Source organism: Coturnix japonica, chromosome Z, assembly GCF_001577835.2.
Source record: "Coturnix japonica isolate 7356 chromosome Z, Coturnix japonica 2.1, whole genome shotgun sequence".
Taxonomy (NCBI): Eukaryota; Metazoa; Chordata; class Aves; order Galliformes; family Phasianidae; genus Coturnix; species Coturnix japonica.
In genome coordinates, this window is record NC_029547.1 from 47,565,178 (window position 1) to 47,590,075 (window position 24,898).

A 24,898-nucleotide genomic window follows, 5' to 3' on the forward strand; every position below is an offset into this window, starting at 1 on the left:
ATTGTCTCTTCACCAGCCTACCTTCTAGACAAAATGCCAGTCCCTTCAATGTTGCATTTTGTAGATTTTTCATAATCCACGTGCTTTTTTCCCCTAGTATTAGCATAAACAAAAAGCAACAAGATATCAAGATGTTCCCATGGTGGCCATAAAGTACAAATAACAATTATCACAAAAGTAGATATTTTGAGGGGCCTTTTACACCCAACAGCACAGCCTGAGCAACCAAAGAGAGTTACAGCAGAAATTCCCAAGACAAAATACAGAGTTACCTAGGCAAGAAGAAAATGTAGCTATGTTTGATAGACTTTCACTGTGATACAGAGCAAGGGCATACGAATAGGAGAAACCCTTCTTAAGTAACCATCTACCCTGGCAGCCTTGTCCAAGAAAATCTCACTTGCATATGCCTGATCTTCCCAATGCAAACACAGAGGCAGCAGACAAAAGGACAAGTGTCTACTCCAAACTTCCTACCTTGTTTAATAGCATCATCCTGGATTTTATTTTTTTCCCCATAAACATTGTGTTTCCATAATCATAGAAACATGCACCAAAGCAAGCTAAGAAACTTGTTGCAAAGTGTACTCTCAGCAGTGCCAGGTACAACACTGCTTGAGCTGTAAGTGGAGACTGAGGGATGAGAGGCTGGAGAAAAACCCACCTGGACGGGATCAGGACGACCTGAAGACATCAGGGAAAAGACATTTAATGCACCAATATAACTTTGGGACTAAGACCTCTGAGATCGTCATTCCCATAATGGTAACAATAAAGCTGGAAAGAGAGACCGTGGACATAACACAAAAATCAATCAAGACTGTAGCAGAGCTGTCAACAGCTTTAGGCTGGTGAAGGGGAAAAGGAGGAATAAGGACATTCACAGACAGAAAGCCAGTAAAATAAACCAAGAGAATCTCTTTAATAGCAATTTATTATCATTAAAAGTAACAAGAAGTAGGTTTAAATCTTTTTGTCTTAAAAATCTAGAGTAACATACAGGTCTCTGTTACAGTTCTACGAAACCTATTGCAAAATCGCATCCCCAAATTACACCACTCTGCCCTATCCTCATAGGCATCAATGGTGCGAGTCACAAACAACATAGAAACAGACTGCATTATACAGTGCTTGTGATAAGGGTTATCATTAGGCCTCAAGATGCTACAAGTTATTCTGCAAGAATTCTGAGACGCAACTTTTCCTATTTGTTAATACTGCTGAAATATTTCCCAGATTTTGGTGAAGCCTTAAGAATCTTTTAAGAACTCTATTTCCCCCCATATTGCTTCTTTTCTACCAAAGCCTTTTTCCCTTTCTTACTTAGTGACACGGTTGTCCCGTTCCACACAACAAAACTGCAGCAATGTTTGCTCCCCTCAAAGCATCATGTATTTATTTCACATTCTGAAGCTAGTGCTCACTTACGCTGAACATTACTACCAGAATAACTTGGCAGTATATACTTAAGGAATATTAAATGGCCATGTTTTTACCTCCAGCTTCTTGGGAGCTCTACAGCTTCGATGAAGCTCAATATGATAGCAGCACCCAAGATAGTTAACCTAGAGCTAGTTCAGATTTGCCTCCTTCAGGAGGAGCAGCAGCCATGCACTGCTGGTCAGCTGCATCTTCACATTGCAGCTGTTCAAAACAAGAGAAGCCTGAGCAAGTCATAATACTGTTCCCAAAGTATCTTGGAGAACCAAAACAAAAAACAACAACAACAACAAAAAAAGCACACATTGGTGAAAAGACAGAAAAGATTATCTTAATTCTGTCAAGTGTTTACTGTGCTGGGTTAAAGCTTACGATGTTACTCAACACTCAAAAGTAAGCAGAGGACTCCAAGTGAAATCATTCTGGCTAGCAGAATACAGGTAAACTTTATGCAGCTTTGTGGATGTGGCACGTACGTGCTTTCAGGTACAAAAGGTCTGCTCTTCAGGAGCAGGTTCCTTAGGTTATTTCTGCATGAACTTCTTCACAGTATCAGGTGGGATTAGGGAGCTCAATGAAAACAAATCACTAAGCAGTTTCACATGCATCTTTATCCACTCTAGATTTAGAGAGTCATGGCAAAAAGTATAACCACAATAAAAGGATAAACATGTGTGGGAGGTATCAGATTGACAGATTCTATGAAAAGACTACAGTTGTCCTACAGCAGCAGCTCACTTGATTCTCTAGGTAGACCCACAAGCTAAACTCCAGAGGTGTTAAATTGACTAAAAATACTTTCTAGAGTTTGCACTCAGCTGGATATCTTGGGGAAAACAACAACAAAAGAATTATTGCTTATAGCAAAACTACAAAATCCTGCTTTATCTAACATTCTAATTTATTACCTTGCTTTACCTAAGTTTATGAATATCCCACACTTACTCAGTAATACCTTGAAGACTTAACTGAGGTAGCCACTAAACCACCACCATACAATAACACCAAACAGAGAAAAGCTCAGCTAGGATGCTCAAGAACTGCTGGTCTGCCAAAACCAACAGTCGCTGCTTACGAAAATGTCATTTTCTGTCCTGCTCTCCTCCTCCTACCCTTGTTTCACTTCCTGTTTCTCTTCCTGCCCTTCTGCGATAAACACAGCAACAGGGAAAAACTCAGCCTTCCAGTTCATTTCTAAAATATCGTTGGACTTTCAACACCAAATTTTCAAGTGAAGAATTAGTGAATTTACTTCCAAAAAATACTGAGGGATCATTGCCAGTATCAGCCACAGAATGATACTTCAGATGTCGGTTTTGTCATCTTCTTGAGTAGGAAGGGACCCTTAAGGCCATCTGGTCCAGCCCCTCTGCAGTGAGTGAGGACACCTACATCAGGTGCTCAGAGTCCCATCCAGCCTGACCTTGAGTGTCTCAAGGAATGGGGCTTTAAACAGGGGCAGCCTGTGCCAGTGCCTCATCACCCTTATTGTAAAATACTTCTTCCTTATGACCAGTCTAAATATCTCCTCTTTTAGTTTGAAACCATTTCCCCTCGTGCTATCACTGCAGACTCTGCTGAAGAGTCTGTCCCCTTCTTTCTTTCAGACCCCTCTGGATACTGGAAAGCCACTATAAGCTCTCCCTGGAACCTTCTCCATGATGAACAGCCCCAGCTCCTTCCGCCTACGTACTAGAAGCTGTGGAAAGGTGGCAACTCACAAGAACACGTGTCATGGGCAACACAGAGAAGCTGTGGAAAGGTCCCTTTCATTTTAAGTGTCATAGAACATTACGTAAACATGCAAAGAATCACCTGTCTTGTCACAGTCTTTCAAGTACTCAGGAAGTCTAAGTAAAATGACAATTATCTTTCCTAACTAATTATCTGTCCTAAGTTTTCTAACTAAAATGTACATAGAAACAAAACATTCTTGAGCTTTCTAGTGGCAGTCCCTTTCATAAAATGAAAATATTTTCAAATGAATTCTGTAGCTCTGACAGCCTATACTGAAATTCAACAGAAAAACAGAAAAAAAACAGCCCCCCCTAAGAAAAAATAATAAAAAAGTTAAAGCAAAAAACCCACCACCACCAAAACCTCTCTCTACTCCTCCCTCACCCTTCTTACCCCCCCAAAAAACCCCCACAACAACCTTTAGGGATCATCAGTAGCCCAGCCATTTGGAAAACATTTTCAGGAGTTTTTTTTGTTTGTGGTCCCTCCTCAATAGTCTTTTTCAAGTTAATTCAAAATACCCTCTATCCACATTGAAATCAATCAGTCAATCAAGCAAGAAAACCCCAAGGGAAAATCAAACGCCCTCATATCTAAGTTGTTTAATATTCATGTTGAAAATGAACAATCTGGTAAAGTTCTGTAGTGTAAACATCCAGTTCTGACTTCTATAATCACTGTCTAAAATCTGAGGGTTCTTTCTATTGCCTAAATACTTGATGCAGCTAAAGGCATGCAAATGTCCAATGAAGAAACACTACACTGACCTAAAGCTGCATTAAAAAAAAACCCACCTTCAAGGTACATACCTGCTAAATAAACAACCTTCAGAGGAAAAAAAACAACCCATGCTCCCATTACAAAACAGAGCACTAGCCAGTCTCTGGCGTGCATAACGTAGGTTTCTCCTTGTAGATCATATGGTGAGTGCATTATTATAAAGTATAAAAATAAAACTGTACGAATTGCATGCAACCGTACATAGTGCAGCTCGAGCAATACTGAGGTGTTCCCCCTTGTTGCTGTGAAGCAAGTGGACAGCAGCAAACTGCAGGGTGGAAATGGTACTGCAGTCATTTGATTTCTTCCACAGAGATACACAAAGCTACTTTTATTTAAAAGCTCACAACAGTGAGACATTAAATGTATCAATGACTGTCCTGCAAAGTTTTGAATTTATTTCCTCACATCTAGAGTACCAAACATATATTTTTATCCTTTAAGTCCTTTACTAGAACCCCTTTTTCACAAATCACTCCAAAAGAGGTGTTTTCTGCTTTGATCACATACAATTGTTTGTTAGGTTTAAGCAGATGAAGGTAGTTCATTACACTACAAAACTGACCTCATCGTTATGAAGCGTATGTAATACAAAAGTTAAAGATTCCAGTTAAGCATCACCACACACCAACCTTCCATATTGGTATAAGATAATCAACTAGAAGCTATGGAATTACAACTACTGAAACTGTACAGTGGCACCTTGCTATTCCAAATTTATGGTTCTCCTTTTGAAACATTCCATCTCTGTGACTGGGTGACTTTCAGCCATTTCATCTATTCAGCCGCTGGGTTACCACTTCTCGGTACATGATGGAAATATGTATCAGCAGAAGAAAAATGACAAAGAAATCATCCAAGAATCCCAGAATTCCAAAAAGAGCTTCAGGAAGAAAATCCAGAGGCGATGCCAGGTAGAGAAAGGCTCCAAACAAACAGAGGAATATTCTGATACGAAAGATCCAGAAGAGGTCTCCAACAGAAAACATCTCCCTGAATGCATGCCGCAGCAGAGTGGGCAGATCCATAATTCTTTCCATAATCTACGAAGGGACAAGCCAAGAGTTAACATTTCCATCTTTTTTTTTTTTAATTTTTATTTTCAGTGTGATGTTCCTATTACTGCATTACAGCTTTGGTATCTGTTCATATATATATATAAAATTTATATACTATTATAATATATATATATATAATAAATATAATAATTACTACTATATATATAAATATATAGTAATATATAATAATTATATATTGTTATTTTATATATATATATATATATATTACAGTGTCTGTAAATATATATATATAATTATTATTATATACAGCCCACAGAGAGGTCTGCTGGAGCCTGAAAATTAATTTCAATCTATTCTGGATCAATTGCATAGCTTTAGAACACAAACCAACATCATTTGTCTCTTCGGACTGCAATTTTTCCCCTAGCACTGTTTTGTTATCCTGAGAGCTGCACCAAAAGTAACGTCTCCTTTTTATTGCATTGACCACTGGCAGTATGGCAGTAGAAGGTGAACCTTCCCACCAACATCTCATGACATGTTGCTGTGTGTCACAGAGAGCAGCAGAAGGGCACTCTGACACAATGTCATTTGATATGGCAGTGTGTGTGAAGCAAAGGTGTGTCACTGAATCCCTCCATGAAGAAAAAAAGGGCACCCACTGACATTCATCAATAATTGTGAAGGATTATGGAGACCCAACAGTGGATGTGAGCTCGCAGAGGCAGCAAGGGGTGCATTTCAGCAGTGGTGACAGTGGGTCACCTCAGCTGGTGTCGACTGTTATGAGCATGGAATGCAACCTCTTCTTTATTGCTGATGGAAATGCGGAGCTAGTGGAGGTGACTGTGTTGAAAAACAGTGCTTCATAGCTGAGAACATACTCTATCAAATAATATTGCTGTGCTCTTTGTATCTACTGTAGTTTCCATGGAAGTAAATAGGAGGAATTACTTTCAGAGTAACTTCCAGAGCAATATGCTGCCCAAGACAATTTCTCTTTACTCAGTGCAGCCCGGGCAAGCCAAAAGGTTGAACAACCATTTCCTATACACATCCAAATCCAATGAACAGCTGAAGACAAGCGTGTATCAAAGTTATTGGCATCCACTTCATTTCATGAGTCAAGACATGCACTCGGAAGACAGCCTGACTTCCTCAAGTCAAAAGTTGAGTTTCTCATGTCTGTAGAACTTCCAGCATGTCTCTTAGCTATTTACATATATTATGTATAGATATATAGTGGAGGGGGGAAATAAAATCAAATCAGCATACAGCTTGAAATCTGAAAAAGGCACCGAGTAGAACTTCAGATTCTCCTAATCAATTTAAAGAGATTAATCAAGGGAGCATTCTTTCTTACAGCTCATTTGTTTCTTTAAGCATTTCTACTAGTTTTTAAGCCCTTCAAAGTAAGGGTTTATATTTCAAGAAGTAGGTTAACACGGGAAAAGGGAATCTGAGGCCTATTAGCAATTCTTGTTCACAACAGAAATAAACGTTTCTACAAAGATATTACAAGTAAGTAATAATTTGTTATATCTACAAAGATATAATAAGTAAGTAATATTACAATATTACAAAGTGTATTTCAAGCCTGTAAGCCTGTCATAATTTAACTAACTTAATCACTCTGTCCCTGGCGGTATTCAAGGCCAGACTGGATGGAGCCCTGGGCAGCCTGATCTGGTGCACACCCCAACTCAGGGGGAATGGAACTGGATGGACTTTAAGGTCTCTCCCAGTCCAAACTATTTAATGGTTCTGTGACTCTATTAACCATATAAGCATGGATTTCCTTAGCTATGGATGCCCAGCCTTTTGATTTTCCAGCACCACACTGAATGAAGCGTAATTGTCTTAGACCACATATAATATAGTTAATGCACATATGTAACAATTTTTTAACATACATTAATGATAATATTTTGAAATAGTATTTTTTCTATTGCACTTTCATCTGTATTTTAGATTTTATCATAAATCTTTTAACTTATTGTGTTATTTTTGTGCAAAAAAAAAAAAAAAAGGCTGCTAAATACATGATTCCATCAATCTACAAATAAATATATATGTATAAACATATATGTGTGTGTGTGTGTGTGTGTATGTGTGAGAATAATGTAGGTATAATGCATGTCCTCTGTAAACTCACCTTTAGCATGCTTGGATTAGTGAACTGACACAAGGTGATTATTACTTGTACATTGCCCCCACGTGGTAAGAACAGCAGAAACACTAATCAAATACGTATTGCAAGACAAAAAAAAAGTCATGAAGTATTACAGTCTTTTTGTGAGGTTTTTGAGATGTTGAAAATTACAAAATTTGTCAGCACTGCATGAGTATTCTGGATATTTCTTCCACAGTGAATGTGTTAACTTACCAATTTATTTTATGAAATAACACAAGACCAAGTTTAATAATATAACAAGACAACTTATATGTCAGCCTAATAACAAAATGTGTGTCTTCATAGGTACATGTGTCAGTAGGCTGTAATAGTATTATCAGCAATTACTGCTTTTTTTTTTTCTCTCTAGGCTTCACAACCATGTGTAAAGTGGAATACATGTAGGTTTTAATTTGACGGAGTATGTGGGGCGTGCAGGAGAGACAGAGTTAACACTGCCCTGTGCCCAGCCCTGCACAACATTCTGTTGTCACCTCTACAGTCCACACTGAAGCTATTCACAACAGACTCATGAAAAACACTGCCCACAGTCATGTAATAAATATCAAAATGTTACGATCTTGTGAGACTGCATTACAAGCTGTCCAGCCTTGTATATGACCTGCAGGTTGGACAACGCTGTCCTGAGAAAAACCTGCATAGTCCACACAAATCACAAACAAAAATTTCAGTGGGGGAAGAAGTTATCAAAATGCTGTTAAATCACATCCTGAAATCACTGACCTCCACCCAGATTTACCCCAAACTTACAGATCTGGGTTGTCCTGAGAATCTCCGATTGTAATCATTAACATCTTGTAATACTTGTGTTGCACCCTGCTGGTCCTCACTGAAGAGTGGTAAAAACAACGTCACCTAGGCACAGCAAGAAGATTTTGGTACATGTTCAGCCATCTCTTAAATGCAGATATTGGGATTTACAATATATTACAGCATATCTTCAATTAGTTACACAGAACAAACTTTGTGTTAGTTAACTATTTAGTACCAAATTGAAATGAAGACTACTAACATTCACATGGATACAGCTTTTACATTTGAACAAATTATTTGCCGATAACTCTTTAAAGAATATTAACACATTTTCAAAAGACCCTTAAAAATGTGCATAAGAACCTTCCCTCTATGAATAGTTTATTGTAGAACAAGAGGGATAGATGATTAAGAGAATACAGCTAATTCCAGAAATGAACATAGTTTTGTTTCTTTAACTCAAAATGATGTAGAGCATCCACTGAGGCCACTCTCTGTCACCTTTGCAATCACTTCGCTTTTCCACAAATAAGCAAAGCCTTGTATTCCTCCCTGTGGACAATCATACCAAGACCAAGGTGAGTAACAAAAGACAGTAGTAAAATGACAACAGCCTTCATGTTTCTTGTAAAAACAAAGAATTCACTTATGTTCTTGAACTAACTATCACGCAAACAAAAATATGTGAATATGTGTTCACATCTCTCTTATTTTTCTGTTTAGGAGCTTCTGAAGAAGTAAGTCTTGTATTTGAAAACATGTTCAGCTATAAAAAAACGTACTTTATTACAGCAAACAGAACATGTTTATACTTAAACTAAAATCATCCTCAAAAAGTTCTGTCTGTATCTGCCATTACAAGTTTCCAAAGCCAGCTTATGGCTCTAACAGCTAATAATCCCAGCCCTGTGTTAAATCAAAAAGAAGGAAAAAAAGTAATATTCAGAAGGAGGGTCTTCTCCTTTCTCCCAAGCACGAAACCATTACTTGGTTGTTGAGCAGTATTTATTTCTGAATTAATCTTAGTTTTAAAATGATTGATTTCATTACTTTTCATGTCAAGATAAGTATGTTTTAAAAAGAATGTTTCTTTAAGTGTTCTGTTGTTATATTAAATCATCTGTTTCAAGAGATTGGACTCCTAACAGCTTTTGAAAATGTAATGCAAATGATGGTCCTGTAGGATTTAAATGCAGCAGTCACACTTAGAAAACAACAGCATAAGCAGAGCTACAATCCACTTCCAGCCCTGCTATAATCCTTCTGTGTGACTCATGCAGTTCATGTACACACACCTCTGTTCCTCATTTTAGTGATGCATCACTTTTATTACCTTATGAGAAGGGTAAGAATGAATGCATAATCACGAAAGCAATCCCATCCAATGTACTTACTACTCAGAGAGTGACAGAGGAGCATCTATCTACAGGGGGAAATTAAAGAACTCTTCAAAATATCTTAATTTCAGTTTTTCCATCTTCTTTGCCTTCTCTCCCTCTCCTCATAGGCTATACTCGAAACTCATTCATTCTCCCTCTAGCAATACCTATTTTTCTTTCCTTTAACTGTCTTCATGTGGTCCTGCTAATATACAGAACCAAAACAGGATACAATGCATGGGCAGCGCCATGAAGGATGCTAGTAACTTCTAATGAATTAAATAGCTCTGTAGAGTCTCCATTGTTAAACACAAAGCTACTTTTGTTAAAACAGAATGTGGCCCAAAGAATCTTAGCAAACTGCAAGGACGTATCTCAAACTAACAGTGTAAGTAAAGTATGCTGGGAGTAAATTAATATGCTCCCTCTACAAAGTTCAAATTAATTAAAAACTAAAAGTAGGACCAAAAATAAGAAATTGACATAGTTTTCTGTCTGTTTTGTTTCGCAGGGACAACAAGAAGGGAGAGGATACTTCTCAGAAACCAGTAGTATTTTATCTACTGGGAGACTTCCAGACCAACCAGGTCTCTCAGATACAAGTCCTGGTTTAAGAAGTCATTTAACATCCCAAATACAAAGCAGGGAAGAATTGTAGCTAAAACCTTATATTTTTCTGTTTTTCTATACTCTGTTAGAGAAAAATGGTTGGGTAACCAGTGCTGTTCATTAAATGAACATTAAATGTTCATTTAAACATTTAAAGCAAAAAAAAATTTAAAAAACAATGTCCACCATCTACATTTCACAAGTCTATACACTTTCAGCTTCTCAGATTCCTTCTGTCAGTCTTAATAAGGCAGCTCAAATGTAAGTACAATGCATTTCTTTAGAAAAATACTACTAGGTTGCTAAACCATAAGGCCCATGATTGCTTAAAAAATTACCGTTTGTCTGCAAATTGGACAACGGATGGCACCAAGCCACAATCCATACCTCCAGTATGCAATAATGCAGGAACCTGACAAACACAAATTACAGATATTGACACTTCTGAGCTAAACATTATTACATGAAATAATACATTAAGCATCAGCAGAAAAACAAATACCTTAACCATTAATTCAGAACACAAATAATTAAGAATATCAAGAGTTTAAATGTTAGAAATAATAAAAATAATCAAGGAGATATAAAATTCATCCTGATAACCTGGCTTCAATATCAGAGCTTTAATGGGTGAAAAAAAAAAAAAAAAAAAAAAAAAAAAAAGATAATCTATTTTCTCTTATTGTTTTCCATATTAGTAATTTATTATTATTNTTTTTTTTCTACAACCAAGCATTATACACACTATAAAACTACACAGCTGCAGTGAAATAATCCCACTGGGAGGGAGAGGAAGCAAAATGCTACATAGAACTTTCACGTGTGCATTTCTCAATTCAAACAACTGGGCACCAAAGGCAAATATTTTAAGCATTTTAAGCTAGTGGTAATTCGACAAGACCTTCTACAAAACAAACAAACTCCTCTGTGATGGTAACACCAAGCAGATTTTTATTTTATTTTTTCCTAAGCCAGCTTTTAAAATGGTACTTCCCCAAGTGCACTTCAACCTCTTCTGTTTTTCAATAGCAGGAAATAAAATACACTCTTCGTTCATAATGCTTTTAAATGCATTTTCAACTCTGATAGCATAGAAAAAATTCCAGCACATTCTGGAAGTAACCATTTATTAATATGCATTTTATAAATAAATTATATAAAAAATATTTTTAACACAGATGTGAAGATAAGCAGTTAAAGTCCAGCAAAGCTATTCCTGACAGTATTACTGCCCAAAGTTTCTGCTTCTCTTCTGGTTTTATCTTTGAGAGTTGGAGGTTTCCCAACTTACCACAGAAGAGATGCCCACAGTTTGTTTCTATAGGAAACGTAGCTTGCTGCAAACAGACTGGACAAGACATGTCTGTATAGAAACGATGCCTGTCACCAGTAGAAGCATCCTGCTGGGACAGAAGAGAAATAGAAAATGATAGAGACCCTATTTTTTATATAAGAATTCTGCTGAAGTTAAATTAAAAACAAAACAAAAAACAAACAAAAAACCCAGTAAGTTGAATATTCAAATGCAAAACTAGATAAAATACAACTAAATTTAAATTAAAAAAAACATACGTAAATGCATAAACTGCCTCACTAAGCATGCTCTTCTGGTTACAAGCACATAACCCCTTCATCTGTTACATGAGTATGAACTTCAATCCAGTTAAAGACCACAAAGCTAGAACCCCTCAGGTCCTTCACACTACGTAGAATGCATTTGCTAAGGCATGCTGAAGCACAAATAACAATTCAGGTCTGCAGCATTTTTCTAAATAGCTTTGTCCCAAATCAGTCACCTGAACTGCACTGCTTACCAACTCCACAATTTAGGGTTCTCAAGCTCAAACACAGACACCAGCTTGTGTACATCACTGCTATGAGATGTTTTTTCCTCCCCAATTTGTTGTATGTTTCCTCTACTTAAATATGTATTCATGTAAAAAAAATCTGACACTATTTCAAGAATGACTAAAGACTCTCCTGAACACTCTCCATTAAGTATGGCTTCTCTCATTTTAGGTTTGGGACTCAACAACTGCTGATGTGGCTACATGTTAGAGTCTCACCTACACACCAGAATTGTGTGCAAAGCCTGTTGCCTGGCTCTGGCTGCTGTACCATTGTTTTGCTACACAAGTTATCACTTTAAACATCTAAACATCGTCCTGTGGCTCTGGAGCTGTTCTCCAGATTTCCCTTTTTTTTTTTTTAACCACCAAATTCCCAGGAACACTGCAGGAAGCACACAACTAACACAACCTAACACACTCCACCTTGTGGCAAAAGCTGGTTTGAAAAATAACCAGTTATATCTTGTAATGACTTGACTTACATCATCTCATTGTTTGATCAACATTAAGGTAACAGTAAGTACAGTAAGTTACAAAGACTCTCAAGACTAGCTTTTTCCAGAACCATGAGAGAAACCTACACTACCCCAGACCAGATTGAGAATGATTCCAACACTCAGCAAAGCACCTGCTCAGTTTGAAGCTGCTGCCGAAGAGCTCGTACTAGCTCTTGATTTTCTGGATGAATGTTCTGATGTGCATTTCTGTGAAAGGAAATATAAGCAGTAAGAAAAATGAACACTGTGAACCAACAGTGAAAAATAACTGACTGAAAAAAATGAAACGTGAACAAAGGGGAAAAAATAATTTTTCCCGCAATAAAGCATTCTAAAGGAAGTACACAAATAATTAAGGAAACAGGACAATTACTGTAGATACTGAGGTAACTCTTGCCAGCAAGCTGTGCAGCAGCAAAATTTTCCTAATTTTCCATAATCAATTGCTAAACCATATTAAAACTTAAATTCGATCTGAAAAAATATTAATCCATCAGCCTGCAATAAATAAGTAAATAAATAAATAAATAAAAAACAAATCAAGCTGCTCGAAACATTTAATATTCACCATGCAGTAAAGAATGTGTCTTGATTCCTCATCTTTGTGCTGTTGGATTACTTGTAAATTCCTTATTTTCCCCCCTCACTAACTACATAAGTTATCATATACTGAAAAATCTGAACTACTTCAGATTTATCTGCTACATGAAAGATTAATCCACATTTACATAAGAAGAGTAGGCAAATTTGCTTTAGAATGTTGACTTTATGTAACTATCAGCAGATTGGATATAAAAAGAAATCTCTGCAGACTCTACTGGCAAGAAAACTACAGGTTAGAAACATCACGATAAAGAGGAATCTGAGGGAAGACACTGAAGAAAGGAGGCTGGATATATTTGAATTCAAAAGCACAGCAGCAACAGGATTGGAATTAGTCGTGGTGCTGACAACATTAAGAGGTGTTGAGTTACAATAAATACGAGCCAATAACACGTTAAAAACTGTACTCGTGCTTTATTTATCCACATGGATTTAACTAGTGATACACTCTGCTCAGCACTGCGGATGTCTCGATGGATTGCAGCTTCCACTTTGAGCAAAATGCATAAAATGATGTAGGAAAGTTAGAGGAAGTTCAGAATAGAACAATAAGACTGATACTGCTGACATCTGTAAAATGTTAGAGAAAAACAGAAGAAACAGGACCCTGTATGGAGGAGGCAAAATAAATCTTTCAACCTAATAAATACAAGTAATTATTTTCCACAATTATCTGAAGGCTGGTGGTAAACCATTTCAAACTAAGTGTACCAAATCAGACAAGATTACCTCAGGGTAATGTGAGCCATGTCTGGCTAAAAGTTAAGTTGAAGAACGTGTTATACTGATTCCAGAAGTGACCCAAGCAGCCTGATCCCATGTCAGAGCTGAAGGTTAAACTTGTTGGATTTTCCTAACTTTTTCTGAATCCATTCATGTAAATTCCTCGGTGGCTCTAGGCCCCATCTGCAATATTTCCTTAATTTGAAGAAAGAAACCACAACACTGCATTACTGCTGCAACATTTCCTCTTTCATTCTTTCTTTGAGGAGGAACAGAAATAAAACTGCATTATCAGACTAAAAATAATGTGATCATTTGTAAAAAGTGCATTTATTCAGCAGTAATGCGAGTTAAAAATGAAAAGTATATGAGATGCTTGCACTCAACAAATCTGACCTTGTGGAAGTTGTCCATAATGTAAGTTACATGTTTAACCGTATTTCCCCATTTAGACTCTACAAATTAGCATGTTTTACACCTTTGTTTTGCCAGAAGTTTGATGCATATTGAATCTCAAAGCAAACCACATGTAACTGGGTAGCATGAATTACAAGCCTTGATTCCCTCATAAACAACTAATTGCAAATTTGTTACCAGCGTTATCTAAAAAAGACAAACTGAAGTTACCATTGCATATCTAGCATTTCATCTTGGTGCAAATAATTTACATACATGATTTCAGTCTGGTATTACATACTATACTATCTTTAACATGTGAGACTGCTTGTAGATGCATGGGGGTTGAGCATCTGTTGCTTACGCATAAGATGTTTCAGTAGCAGAACACTGCACAAAGTCCAGAGGAGGACAGGCAGCATTCAAGACACATCCCAATCATAGCTTCTGTTGTGCTGTTAGTGTGAGAAAATATATTGAAATGAATAAGAAACTGTATGGTGCTATGTAACTACAGATATTCGCCTAGCTAAACACAAGCCAAAAAGAAATAAGGTTAGAAGTAAACAACTTTCCTTGTTTCTGAGTTTTCGCACCCCATAACTTCAGGAAAGAAATCTCATGAAATGGCAAGATTGTACAGTGTCTTACAAAGGGCCCCACAAAACTATCACCACCAGGAGGAAGGCTGCCTGTTCATCCAGTGTGAGCTGCCATGAAGGGGAAGTGAGGGACAGGACACGTTCAGACTGGCACCATCATTGTTTTTTGTCATTGTTGTTGTTTTTTTCCCATCAAGGATCAAGACTGGAATTCTGCTGAAAGTACTGACCTCATTTTATATCAAACCTTAAGTACTTATCTGCAATGTGATGATCTCCACATACTTAAAAGATGATAGTAAAAATCTGGTTGCTTTTATCTAAATGAACAACTCTAAAACATACAGTGTCAACAAAAGTTCCTTACAGAAACAGACCTAAACATCCATAACTTGGTACATATGTTAGTAACTAAGTTTCAAAACCAAAAGCTCACAGACTTTCAGCTCCTGCCCCAATGTCATGCTTCTTAGAATTCTGCATTATAAAAAGAGATAGTAGTGACACCCCCTAAAAATTCTTTCCATATTTCACTTTTGCCTCCCCCTAGGTTTACTGGAACAGGCCCTTTTTGCAAGGCATGTATTGTCAGGACAAGGCACAGTGGCTTTAAACTTAAACAGGGGAGATTTCAGATTCATGCTGGGAGGAAATTCTATACTCAGAAGGAAGTGAGGCCCTGGCACAGCTGCCCAGAGAAGCTGTGGTGTCCCATCCCTGGAGGTGCTCAAGGCCAGGTTGGGTGGGGCCATGGGCAGCTGAGCTGGTGGGGGGCAGCCCTGCACACAGCAGGGGACTGGAAATGGGTCATCTTCAAGGTCTCCTCAAATCCAAAATATTCTGTGGTTTTATGACTCCATGTTGCCTGCTTTCCCTTCTCCAGTATTTTTTTTATTTATTCCTGCAACTATACTCACTCTCCCAAGCCCTCCTTCCCATATTTGTGCTCAGGATCTATTTCTACCCGACTTTATATTGGTGGCAAAGTCAATGGGGCAATGAACACAGTATAGAAAACAAAGATAACCAGGGACAAATTAAAAAAAAAAAATCCTCCTTCTCTCTCCCGTCTCTCCTCCGTGGCCAAATATTATTGTACTTCATGTACTGTTTAAATTTTATAATGCACAGATTTTAACGGAGACAGCACAAAGAATTTTGGGGAAAAACACTGCTTAATACAGATAACTATCAAGGTTACAGAAGGCAAATTGTACATCTAAGAAGATGCTGACAAGACCTTCAACCATCAGTTATATTATGCAGAAATTTACTAGTTAGCAGGCTTTTAAAGTATGGGAACTTTTTGCTCAAATTTGTTCACCATTCTAGAAAATAAACCAGCAGGGCACATACCAGGATGCACAGACAATCTGATACACAGGTAGAAAGTAACCAACCCTCCCCGCACAACCCTCCACCATCAATGTATCTTCTGAAGATAACTATCCCTAAGGAAACTTCCATTGCCCTTGTCCACTGCTGATCAACCTTATTTTGCTCACTTTCTTTTTTTATGTGTGTTCTTAACTTACCTTCCATTATAAATAGTAAACATTTTGGTTTTGAACATTAACCAAAAACTTTCAGTTCAAGTCACATGTGCTAAGAAAAACATAAGGGATAACAAAAGCACAAGATAGGAGAGGACTCCTGGGGGAAGAGAAGCATTGTTATGTCATTTAAATAACTGAAACAGCCTCAGCAGGAGAAGCACACTGATGTGTGTTAATTTCTCTATAGTTCCTGGTTGTGAACTGCAGCACTGCCCTGCACGCTAACAAAGCTTTTCAGCTCCTTGTGCCTTTCATGGCAAGCTCTCAAACACACCCTATCTTAGCAATACTTCTCATACAGACAGGTCCTCCTTGGTAAGTTTCATAATGCCATTACTAACATTCAGTCCTCTCAGCTGTTAAAATCACCTCTGTATTCATAACTCTACAGACATGCATTAAAAACAGAATGAAATCAATAAGAAGCCAGTCAAAAGCTCAGATTCATTTTCCTAAAAACACACAGGCTAAAATATTTGTTAAGTTGTAAGGAAAAACTCTGGAGCTACAAATAAGGTTTGATTACTTGACCTTTGAATTTCTCTCATTCTGTACTTAGCCTTTTCTTTCACAGAAAGCATATTAAAATCCACTGTTTTCCAAATATTCTCATAAATAAATAAATCAGCCTATTTATTTATGAGAAACCAACTGGAATGTGTATTGAAGGATTATATTCAACTTTAATTGAGGAATCATTATTGACAAATCTCTGCTTAATAATAAAATACAACACACCAAACAGTTTATGAATTTAGTTATTTTCAGTAATAAATAATGATGAACATGTGGAAATGTCAGACTTGAGTTTTGAGAAATTCATCATTTAATTTTAACTTAATTAAATTATCAACTCAGCCAAGCAACAAGTTAAACAGACTAAGTGATCAAATAATCATTTCCTTCATGTCACAAAGTAAGTGTTGTATATTTATCAATTAGTTGAGAAAGTTAGAATTTGACAAACCCAAGCACACTGATCAATTCCTATCAACATATTCTCACCTTAAAAGCGTATATATCAGAGCAGCAATGAAAGTGAAACTGAGCACAACTGCCACCAGTACCTGGTCACTTATTCCTTCTATAACTGAATCATTATCTAGCTTCAAACTCTGAACTTCTGCCTGGTGACTGTCCATCACAGCTCTAAAATGCAAAAAGAAATATATACGTACACTGAATATCTAGACATACACATACACACATACATTATTAAATAGTCACAAGTAATACATATGCATATATCTATTTACACACAAATTCTTGAAGAAAATAATCAACTGCTGGGGAAAAATGATAAAAGAAAAAGACATGCATTTTACCTAATAGAGCTTGATGCAAAGGACTACAAAACATTTGTTTAGTACAGCAGTAAGCAAGTCTTAAATGACTGCACTGCAACCTAAAGACTGTTTTAAAAACATCAGTCAAATATCTTACCTGCAAACCTTTAAAAAGCATATTAAGGACAGGACATCCTTCTGCATTTGACATATTCAAACAACAATCTGTTTATAAAAGTATGATTCTACATTATCAAGAATTTTTGCTATTGCATAACATGACTGCTGCTAAGGTAAGACAGAACAATATTAAATGTCCACCTGTATACACATAAAATATCTGATGAGTTCTGTATTTTATCTACCTTTTCTACGCCTTACCATGCCTCAGAGAGAAACACGAGTAAAGCTTGAAAACAAAAGGGTATTTTCAGGCTTCTCTGGTCAGACTTGTTTGTTTAATATTCATTTTGCATATGCAAAAATCAGAATGACTTGCCAGCACTAACATTCATTAACCTACAGCTGGAGACACAAGCAACATAAACCAGTTTGCAACATACTTCTAAATCAGTCCTGCTGCAATCAGGAAGTGAAATGAACTGCAGCTGTGAATACTATGAAGTCAGAATGAAGCTAAGTCTGGGAAAAATAACAAAAAATGTTGTATTTAAGCTGTGTCCATAGGCAGTTGGAGTATTTCCACAAAGAACTGGCATAAAATCTCAGCATCAGTTTATGAGGTCAGGGAAGATTGGTATCGTTTTCTTCACTTTCTATTCCTGTGTGGGTACCCTAAGTCTGCAAGCTTTTATTAGAGTATCTCACTAGTTCACAGCTCATATGTTATTGTCAAGTTTGAACCTTGCTGTCTTTTGTAGTGATATTTGTTAGACGTTACCTAGCTCTGAATTAAGTGCAAAAATGAGAGAGAACACAAGCTATGGGAATTTCAGTGCCCAGTTGTAATATGCAACCCTGACAAAATTTCAACATGCCAGTCCACAGCTAACACAAAATGTCATCTTTTCTATAAGATGACTGCTTCTGTTCTCCAAATCTATTCTTGTACGAATCATGGAGCTTTCTCCAAGCTTTGTTACATGTATGTTCTTCATACATACATGAAGAACCACCTCTTCAGCAGTAAGGCAAGAGAAAATGTACATTCTAACATTACTACAAAAGGGGTAAGTGGTATAATTAAGTACCACAAGAGCAGAGAAAACAAGGAGAACCCAGGGTAGATTCCTTTCATTGTTCTTTTATGTTTGGACTTCCACTGTGAAAAGCAAAACAAAATAATGAAGCATATATGAAGTGAAACAATAAACTACATTTTCCTGATGTGTGCCTCAGACTCAAGTGCGACACACACAGCTTTTCACAAGCCACTGTCACAGTCTAACTGCTGAAAGGCCACTTCACATTTGGAAAGGGTAGGTTTTCCTAAACATAAAACACCACAGACTCGTGAAGAGCCATGTCTGAATTAAGTCAATACTGACACAGATTTCATACATACTAATGAACAAAGACCAGATATTTGTGGAAAGGTTTTACTCTGGAACAACAGTCTACACAAAGAGCTACAGCATGGTGCTGCACAGCTTGTTACACAATTATATGGCTTTTGTTAAAGCTACAAGGCTCAGCTGCTGTGAAAATGTGAGCATAAGTTCTTGGCATGGGGTGATGCCTCCCCAGCTCAACACATCCAAACTGTGCACTTATCATCAGTCTTGAAGTTTCTTGCTCTTACAATACCTCATTCTGGGCCATTCATTTTTCACAACTGCTTCTCAGGCGGAGTGCTGCTATTTTCAGCTCCTGCACTGTCTCTCCTTAAGAACCACCATCTCTGCACTAACCTGAACTACGTCACACTGTCATTCCTGAGTTGATTGCTCCATGCACCTGCAGAAATAAATGGCGAGGAATTGGTCCACAGTCCTAAAACAGCTCTGTCAGAACACACCAGCACGCTAACAATAGCTGCATCCTATTGATTTCCAAGCAATTTTTCAGAAATGCACACTGTGGCAGTGAGACACGGATGCTTTCACAGCTTGGCTTCAATTGCCTGGGTGAGTATGCAAAAAAGAAAACAAAACAAAGACTCAACAATGGTCCCAAAGAGAACACTACAATTTGAAAACTGTCTGACTGCAGGAGGAAGGAATTTTCTGATCTCAAGTCCGTTTATAACATTTGCCAACAAAATACACAGAACTGCAAGCTTGCAGTTTACATTTCCTTAAGTGCAACCACAATAGCACACAAAACATATTCATGGTGCTCTGAATGCTAATAGTCCTCCAACTGCTGCTACAGAATCTGGCCTTCCAGGGCTAGAGTCTAGCAGCAGCATGGTCTTTCAGCCTGCACAACAAAGAGCTGAACAACTTTAGCTCATTAAGACTTAGCATTAAGTGATGTAATGCAGTTGTCCTCAGTGACAACCAGCACTGACAAGGACTAAGAGTGTCTCAGGGAAGACTTGTAGAACCAGACAGAAGCAAAGATATCTAAACTTTCACAAAATATAATGCAGTAATAATCAAATGTCATACAAAAGAAACCTGATGTGATGTTTATAAAATCATTTCCTTCAACCTGTTTAACTTGATCCATCCTATATGGACAATTATGCAAAAATAACTATTTTCTCAGCTTTCTCAGGTTGGCCTTTGAGACCACAGACATTAAATAATTCTAAAGTTGTTTATTTGCTTCTGTAGATTTCTACCAATTTTTGTTTCATCACTGCAAAGAAGATGTTTCGATAGCATGCTTCTATACTTTCACACAAAAAACTAGTTCTAGTCCATACTAGCTTTTTAAGAAAAGTTCCATAACAACAGAATGACTTCAGTTAGAGAAGTGAGTAGTAAGAACCAGATTAAATTCTAACAGTTGAACTTCCCTTAGATTTATTATTATTATTTTCTCTTTTCAACCATCCAGCAGGAAGGTGGCATTCTGAAAGGAAAGCATAACACCACCCTGCCTTCCAATTAAAGGAAAAACACCAAACCCCCATCTAAATTGGGATTTGTACCATCGGCTTCAGAAAGACAACAGCGTAGGTTGCAAAGTTTGAAAAAACAACAAAAACTTTCAAGGCAGAAAAAGACAGAAACAACAAAACCTGTTAATTTTCAGATCAACTTCAAGCTACTTGTGCTTGCACAAGGCAAAATAGCTCAACTGCCTAGTTAGGAAAAAGGACAAGCAGTAACTGCTCTGTTACTTGGCCTAGCTAAATAACAGCTGAACTTTGCAGCACAGTGATCAGATTTAAGTGACTCAGGATTTTGTATGGCTACTGAACGTAAACAACCTAAAACAGATTCAGCTGGTCACAGAACACTTCACAGTAGAAAGGGATGGAATTTATGCTTGTAAGAAACATCTCATGCTACCCACCTGAACACGTAATAGCTTTGCTTTTCCTGAGTTTTACTGACACAGATTACAGACAGAAAGCAAAACTGTTTTGTTTACACTTCAAATAGCAATCTTCCCACTTAAGTTGAGCAATAGACACAACTTCATATGAAAAAAAAGAGGAAAAAACAAAGAGGACTGCCAGAAATAACATTACATTTATGGCAGTCTTATTCTTGAAAACTCATACGGATAGTAGTGAAATATGAGGGCATGAAGACCCCACACTGCTGTGGATACATTATTGTTTCCTTGTGAGGTTTGAAAAGTATTATTAAGTATAATAAAAGGAATAATAATAAGTATTATTATTCCTAATTCACTACATACAGCACAATATAAAAGCAATAGCCATGCTATAACTTGCAAACAAATGAAAACCAACTTTGCCATGATTTATTAAGCACTTGCTGCTACCTACATGAAGTCAGAATATCCCCACAGCTATCTACAAGACTTGAATTTTTCACATTTAACAGGGAGGCACCATACGTTGATATACTCTTGAAAAGACAGAGATCTTAGGGTCCACCACCAAAGGAGGACATAAACCTCAGAGAAATAAATAATAAGATAACATAGATGCAATACTGCTGTGAAATACTGATAAGTAATCAAGAGCAACACTGACTTTGAGAGAAGGCTGCAATTTCCTCAGCATCTGAAAAATACATTTGATAACAACGTGCCTTTTCAAGGATGGGCTGAGAGGCAACTGAGTAAGTATAACCTTCCTACATCAGGCCTACTTCTGCTCTTTTCATCTTGTTGCAGTACTGACAGCCACCGCCGGTGCTCAAGATATGAAAAACTGAAAGATGAAGACAGTGGTATGGGCCACAGCGTAAGCTGGAACTTACATTTTGTCTGATGTCTTTTACAAGTACAACCATTAACTCCTTTTCCGTAAAGGTGTTTCTCACTTTGGAGAGGCTATGAGTTCTATAGGATAAACTAAATCCTAAACAGAAAAATACTACTGAGAAAGGCAGGCTGACAAAACTGTAGTATTCATGTGTACAGGCTATGCCTGCAATTCAATTCTCATCTTTTTAAACACCAAAAAGACTTGTCCTCAAGTCCTAAACTAAGTCCTCAGAATTCTCTTCCAGAATAAAAGGAACCAGTATAAATTGGATTCATTTGTGGCAGCAGGTTTCTCCTAACTGACCCGTTTAGGTAACAGAAATCAACTTAAGTACACTAAAAAGGGGCACATTTATTCTGTAGCAGCCCCTCTCCAGATGCATTATCACTTATATTGAAATACTTAAGGAATGACTTCAGAGCTTTTGGTTTCACTGAAGAGAAAAACAGATATCCCCAAAAAGGAAAAGCTATTAGACGCTGAGAAATAACTGAGATCTTCCTTGTTGGAAGTTACCTGTTTTCCACTTTGTGGTTATTTGTGTGTCCTGATCACTTGCGAAGGACTTACTGGTGGAACGTGACACCACTGTGTGGTTCAGAATGGAAGTTTTGCTAATCTGCTAGAAAACACTGAAGCAATCTCCTCCTAGGAGCAATCTCCAAAAGATGCTGCCTTAGTGATGGTCAGCCCTTAAATAAGGTCTAGAGGAGGTGGAGTCGAGCTCCACCCCTTCCGGTAGCACAGCTAAATTACTCTCACCTGTGCTCCCACAGCTGACCCAACACTTGCCTCAGCTGATTAATCAGAGGTTCAGGCTGTGATTACCAGTTTCCCATACAGCAGGGGATAACACTTCTTCAGTATAAAGATCTGCCTCACCAACATGCTTGCCTGACAAAGCAGCCCTCTGCAGGGCTGGAGGTCTGCAGCCTCTGCACAACATTTACCTAATTAAAAAGCAATAGAAAGAAAATAGGTACTCTGCTTCTTCTAATCACAGAATAGAAACTGAGAATCATGGAATCGCTAGAGTTGGAAGGGTCCTCTGAAGGCTGTGTAGACCAACTCCCCTGCAATGAACACCACAACTAGATCAGGTTGCCCAGGGCCTGATCCAGCCTTGCCTTAGAAGTCTCCATGGATGGGGCATCAATTACAACACCAGGTACCCTGTTCCAGTGCCTCACTACTCTCACCGGGAAAGAAGTTTTCCTCATACCTAACCTAAATCTACCCTATATGAGCTTGAAACCATTTCCCCATGTTTTACCACCACAGACCGCAGAAATACTCTGTCCCTTTCTTTCCTGCAGCTCCCCTTTAGATACTGAAAGGCCTCTATCAGGTCACCTCACAGCCTTCTCCGGGCTGAATGTATTCATGTTAGAATCAATAAAGATTAAACCTTCAAAAGCACATTCCACAGGGCAAAATACTCCAATGGCTAAGTTTCATTTTTTCATCAGCCAGCAATGATGATGGCTCGAAGAAAAAGACAGTGATATGTACAGTATTCCTGTTTGGGGTATCTCACTGGATGGCGCACGGCCTATGTAAAACAGGCCCTGAATGAGTCTTGAACCACAAGGTTTGAACAGACAGAGGTTCAAGGCTGATAAAGGAACAAGGTTATAAAGATATGGAGCGCAGAACTGAAGAAATAGGCAGACTAAGCACTCCCTTAATTTCAAAGTGACGGAGCAGCAGAACAGGCTGCACATAGAGCAGTGGAATGTCCTCTGGAGATATTCAAGACTCATTTGGACGCTTTCCCATGCATTCTGCTGCAGGAAACCTGCTTGAGCAGGTGATGGACTGGCTGATCTCCAGAGGTTCCATCCACCCCTAAGACTGTGTGCAGGCAGGACCACATGAAGAGGCCTGTCACCGCCTTCACTTCTGGGCAGGTAGGAAGGGAAGTGAAACAATGTCACTCCAGTATAATAATGCTTGGTGAAATATGGTAATACTCAGACTGATGCCAAAAGGGCTTTTTTTTTTTTTTTTTTTTTACTTTCCTAGAAAAAAACGCCCAACAACACCTTACTGTAGTCAGCAGCGTTCCCGCATGCAAACTCACACCTGCAGCAGACAACCCCGCTGCGTGTCCTTCCACCAGCAAAGCCCGGCACTTCTCGTTACCCCCGACACTAAGAGGGGAACGAACTGCCAACGCCGCGCGCCACCGGCCGTTGCCCCACCTCAACCCGCGGCCCTCCGCCGCCCTCAGCGCGCAGCCGTTGAGCCGAGCCGCTGCTGCCAGACCCAGCGCGGCCATTGCCACGTTCCGCCCGGCTGCGCTCGCTCGCCCACCCGCTCCCAGCGCTGACACCCTCCCGGCCGCGGGGTCGCGGCGGCGATACCTCAGCTCCGGGCTCAGCGCCGCGCTGCCCGCCGGCCGCCGCCCCGCCCCCGGCAGCAGCGTAGCGACGCGGCGAAGGGAGGCGGGGGCACAGCGCAGCCGCGGGTGGGCGGCGCCGCCAGGACGCTCTGACGTGTCCGCGCCGCGGCCCGGCCGGGACGGGACAGCGGGGGACGAGGGGCGGCAGGAGCGAGTGCCGGCAGCAGCCTGCCGGGCAGCGCCCCGACATGTTCAACGTGGAGAGCCTGGAGCGGGCCGAGCTCGGCGAGAGCCTCCTCACCTGGGTGAGTGCCCGACGCGCCCGAGCCTGGGCCGCAGCTCCGGCCCCCGCCCCGGACCTGGCCCCGGCCGCCACTCTCCTCCACCGGCCCGAGAGCCGCGGCCCCGCCTCTGGGCTCTGCCTCCGCACCGCGGGAACAAAGGAGCCGGCGCCCCGCGGCGCCGCCAAAGGCACGGCCGAGGGAGCGGGGCCTGCGGCGGGCAGGTGCTCGGCTCTGTGCGGAGCCCGCCCGGCCTACCGCTTCTGTCCGTCTGCGTTTCTTCCTCTAACCCTAACTAATGCTTTCGTCCCAGAAGCAGAAATTCGGGAGGTCAGAGATAACGGACTCAGCCTAAGGATTGCCTTTTTCCGTGTGATTGTAGGAGGTGTTGGCCTTGAGTCTGCAGCTGTACAGGCTGTGGTTGCAGCGTACTTACGATGCTGTGTTTCTGTGGTTGGGAAGCACTGGGGTCAGTGAGTTTCCTCCCTGCACTGCCACGGGAGTATCTTCTTTGTGAAGCTGTTAGAGGTG

At 39.3% G+C, this 24,898-nt stretch overlaps 2 protein-coding genes across 22 annotated transcripts in view; one reads left to right on the top strand and one right to left on the bottom strand.

The window, feature by feature from the left end:
* Window positions 1-898: 898 nt before the first annotated feature.
* Window positions 899-24,891, bottom strand: RNF170 (ring finger protein 170). Of its 21 annotated transcripts, none has more exons than XM_015849538.2 (8): window positions 24,804-24,891; window positions 19,296-19,341; window positions 17,144-17,287; window positions 12,390-12,465; window positions 11,203-11,314; window positions 10,250-10,323; window positions 7,921-8,025; window positions 899-5,000 (listed from the first exon to the last, which is right to left on the bottom strand). In XM_015849538.2, exons 3-8 carry the CDS (start codon window positions 17,278-17,280, stop codon window positions 4,731-4,733), a joined length of 774 nt encoding a protein of 257 aa, XP_015705024.1. In that variant the 5' UTR covers window positions 17,281-17,287; window positions 19,296-19,341; window positions 24,804-24,891; the 3' UTR covers window positions 899-4,730. The 21 variants fall into 21 exon arrangements, with proteins under 21 accessions (XP_015705024.1, XP_032297266.1, XP_015705019.1 ...); XM_032441375.1 differs by having other exon boundaries at window positions 11,203-11,311; window positions 19,192-19,341; XM_015849533.1 differs by having other exon boundaries at window positions 19,192-19,341.
* Window positions 24,214-24,898, top strand: part of HOOK3 (hook microtubule tethering protein 3) — an 80,005-nt gene continuing 79,320 nt past the window's right edge. Inside the window, exon 1 of the mRNA XM_015849553.2 lies at window positions 24,214-24,391. Coding sequence (XP_015705039.1) covers window positions 24,335-24,391 — 57 coding nt within the window. The 5' untranslated portion in view covers window positions 24,214-24,334. The remainder of the gene's footprint in view (window positions 24,392-24,898) is intronic.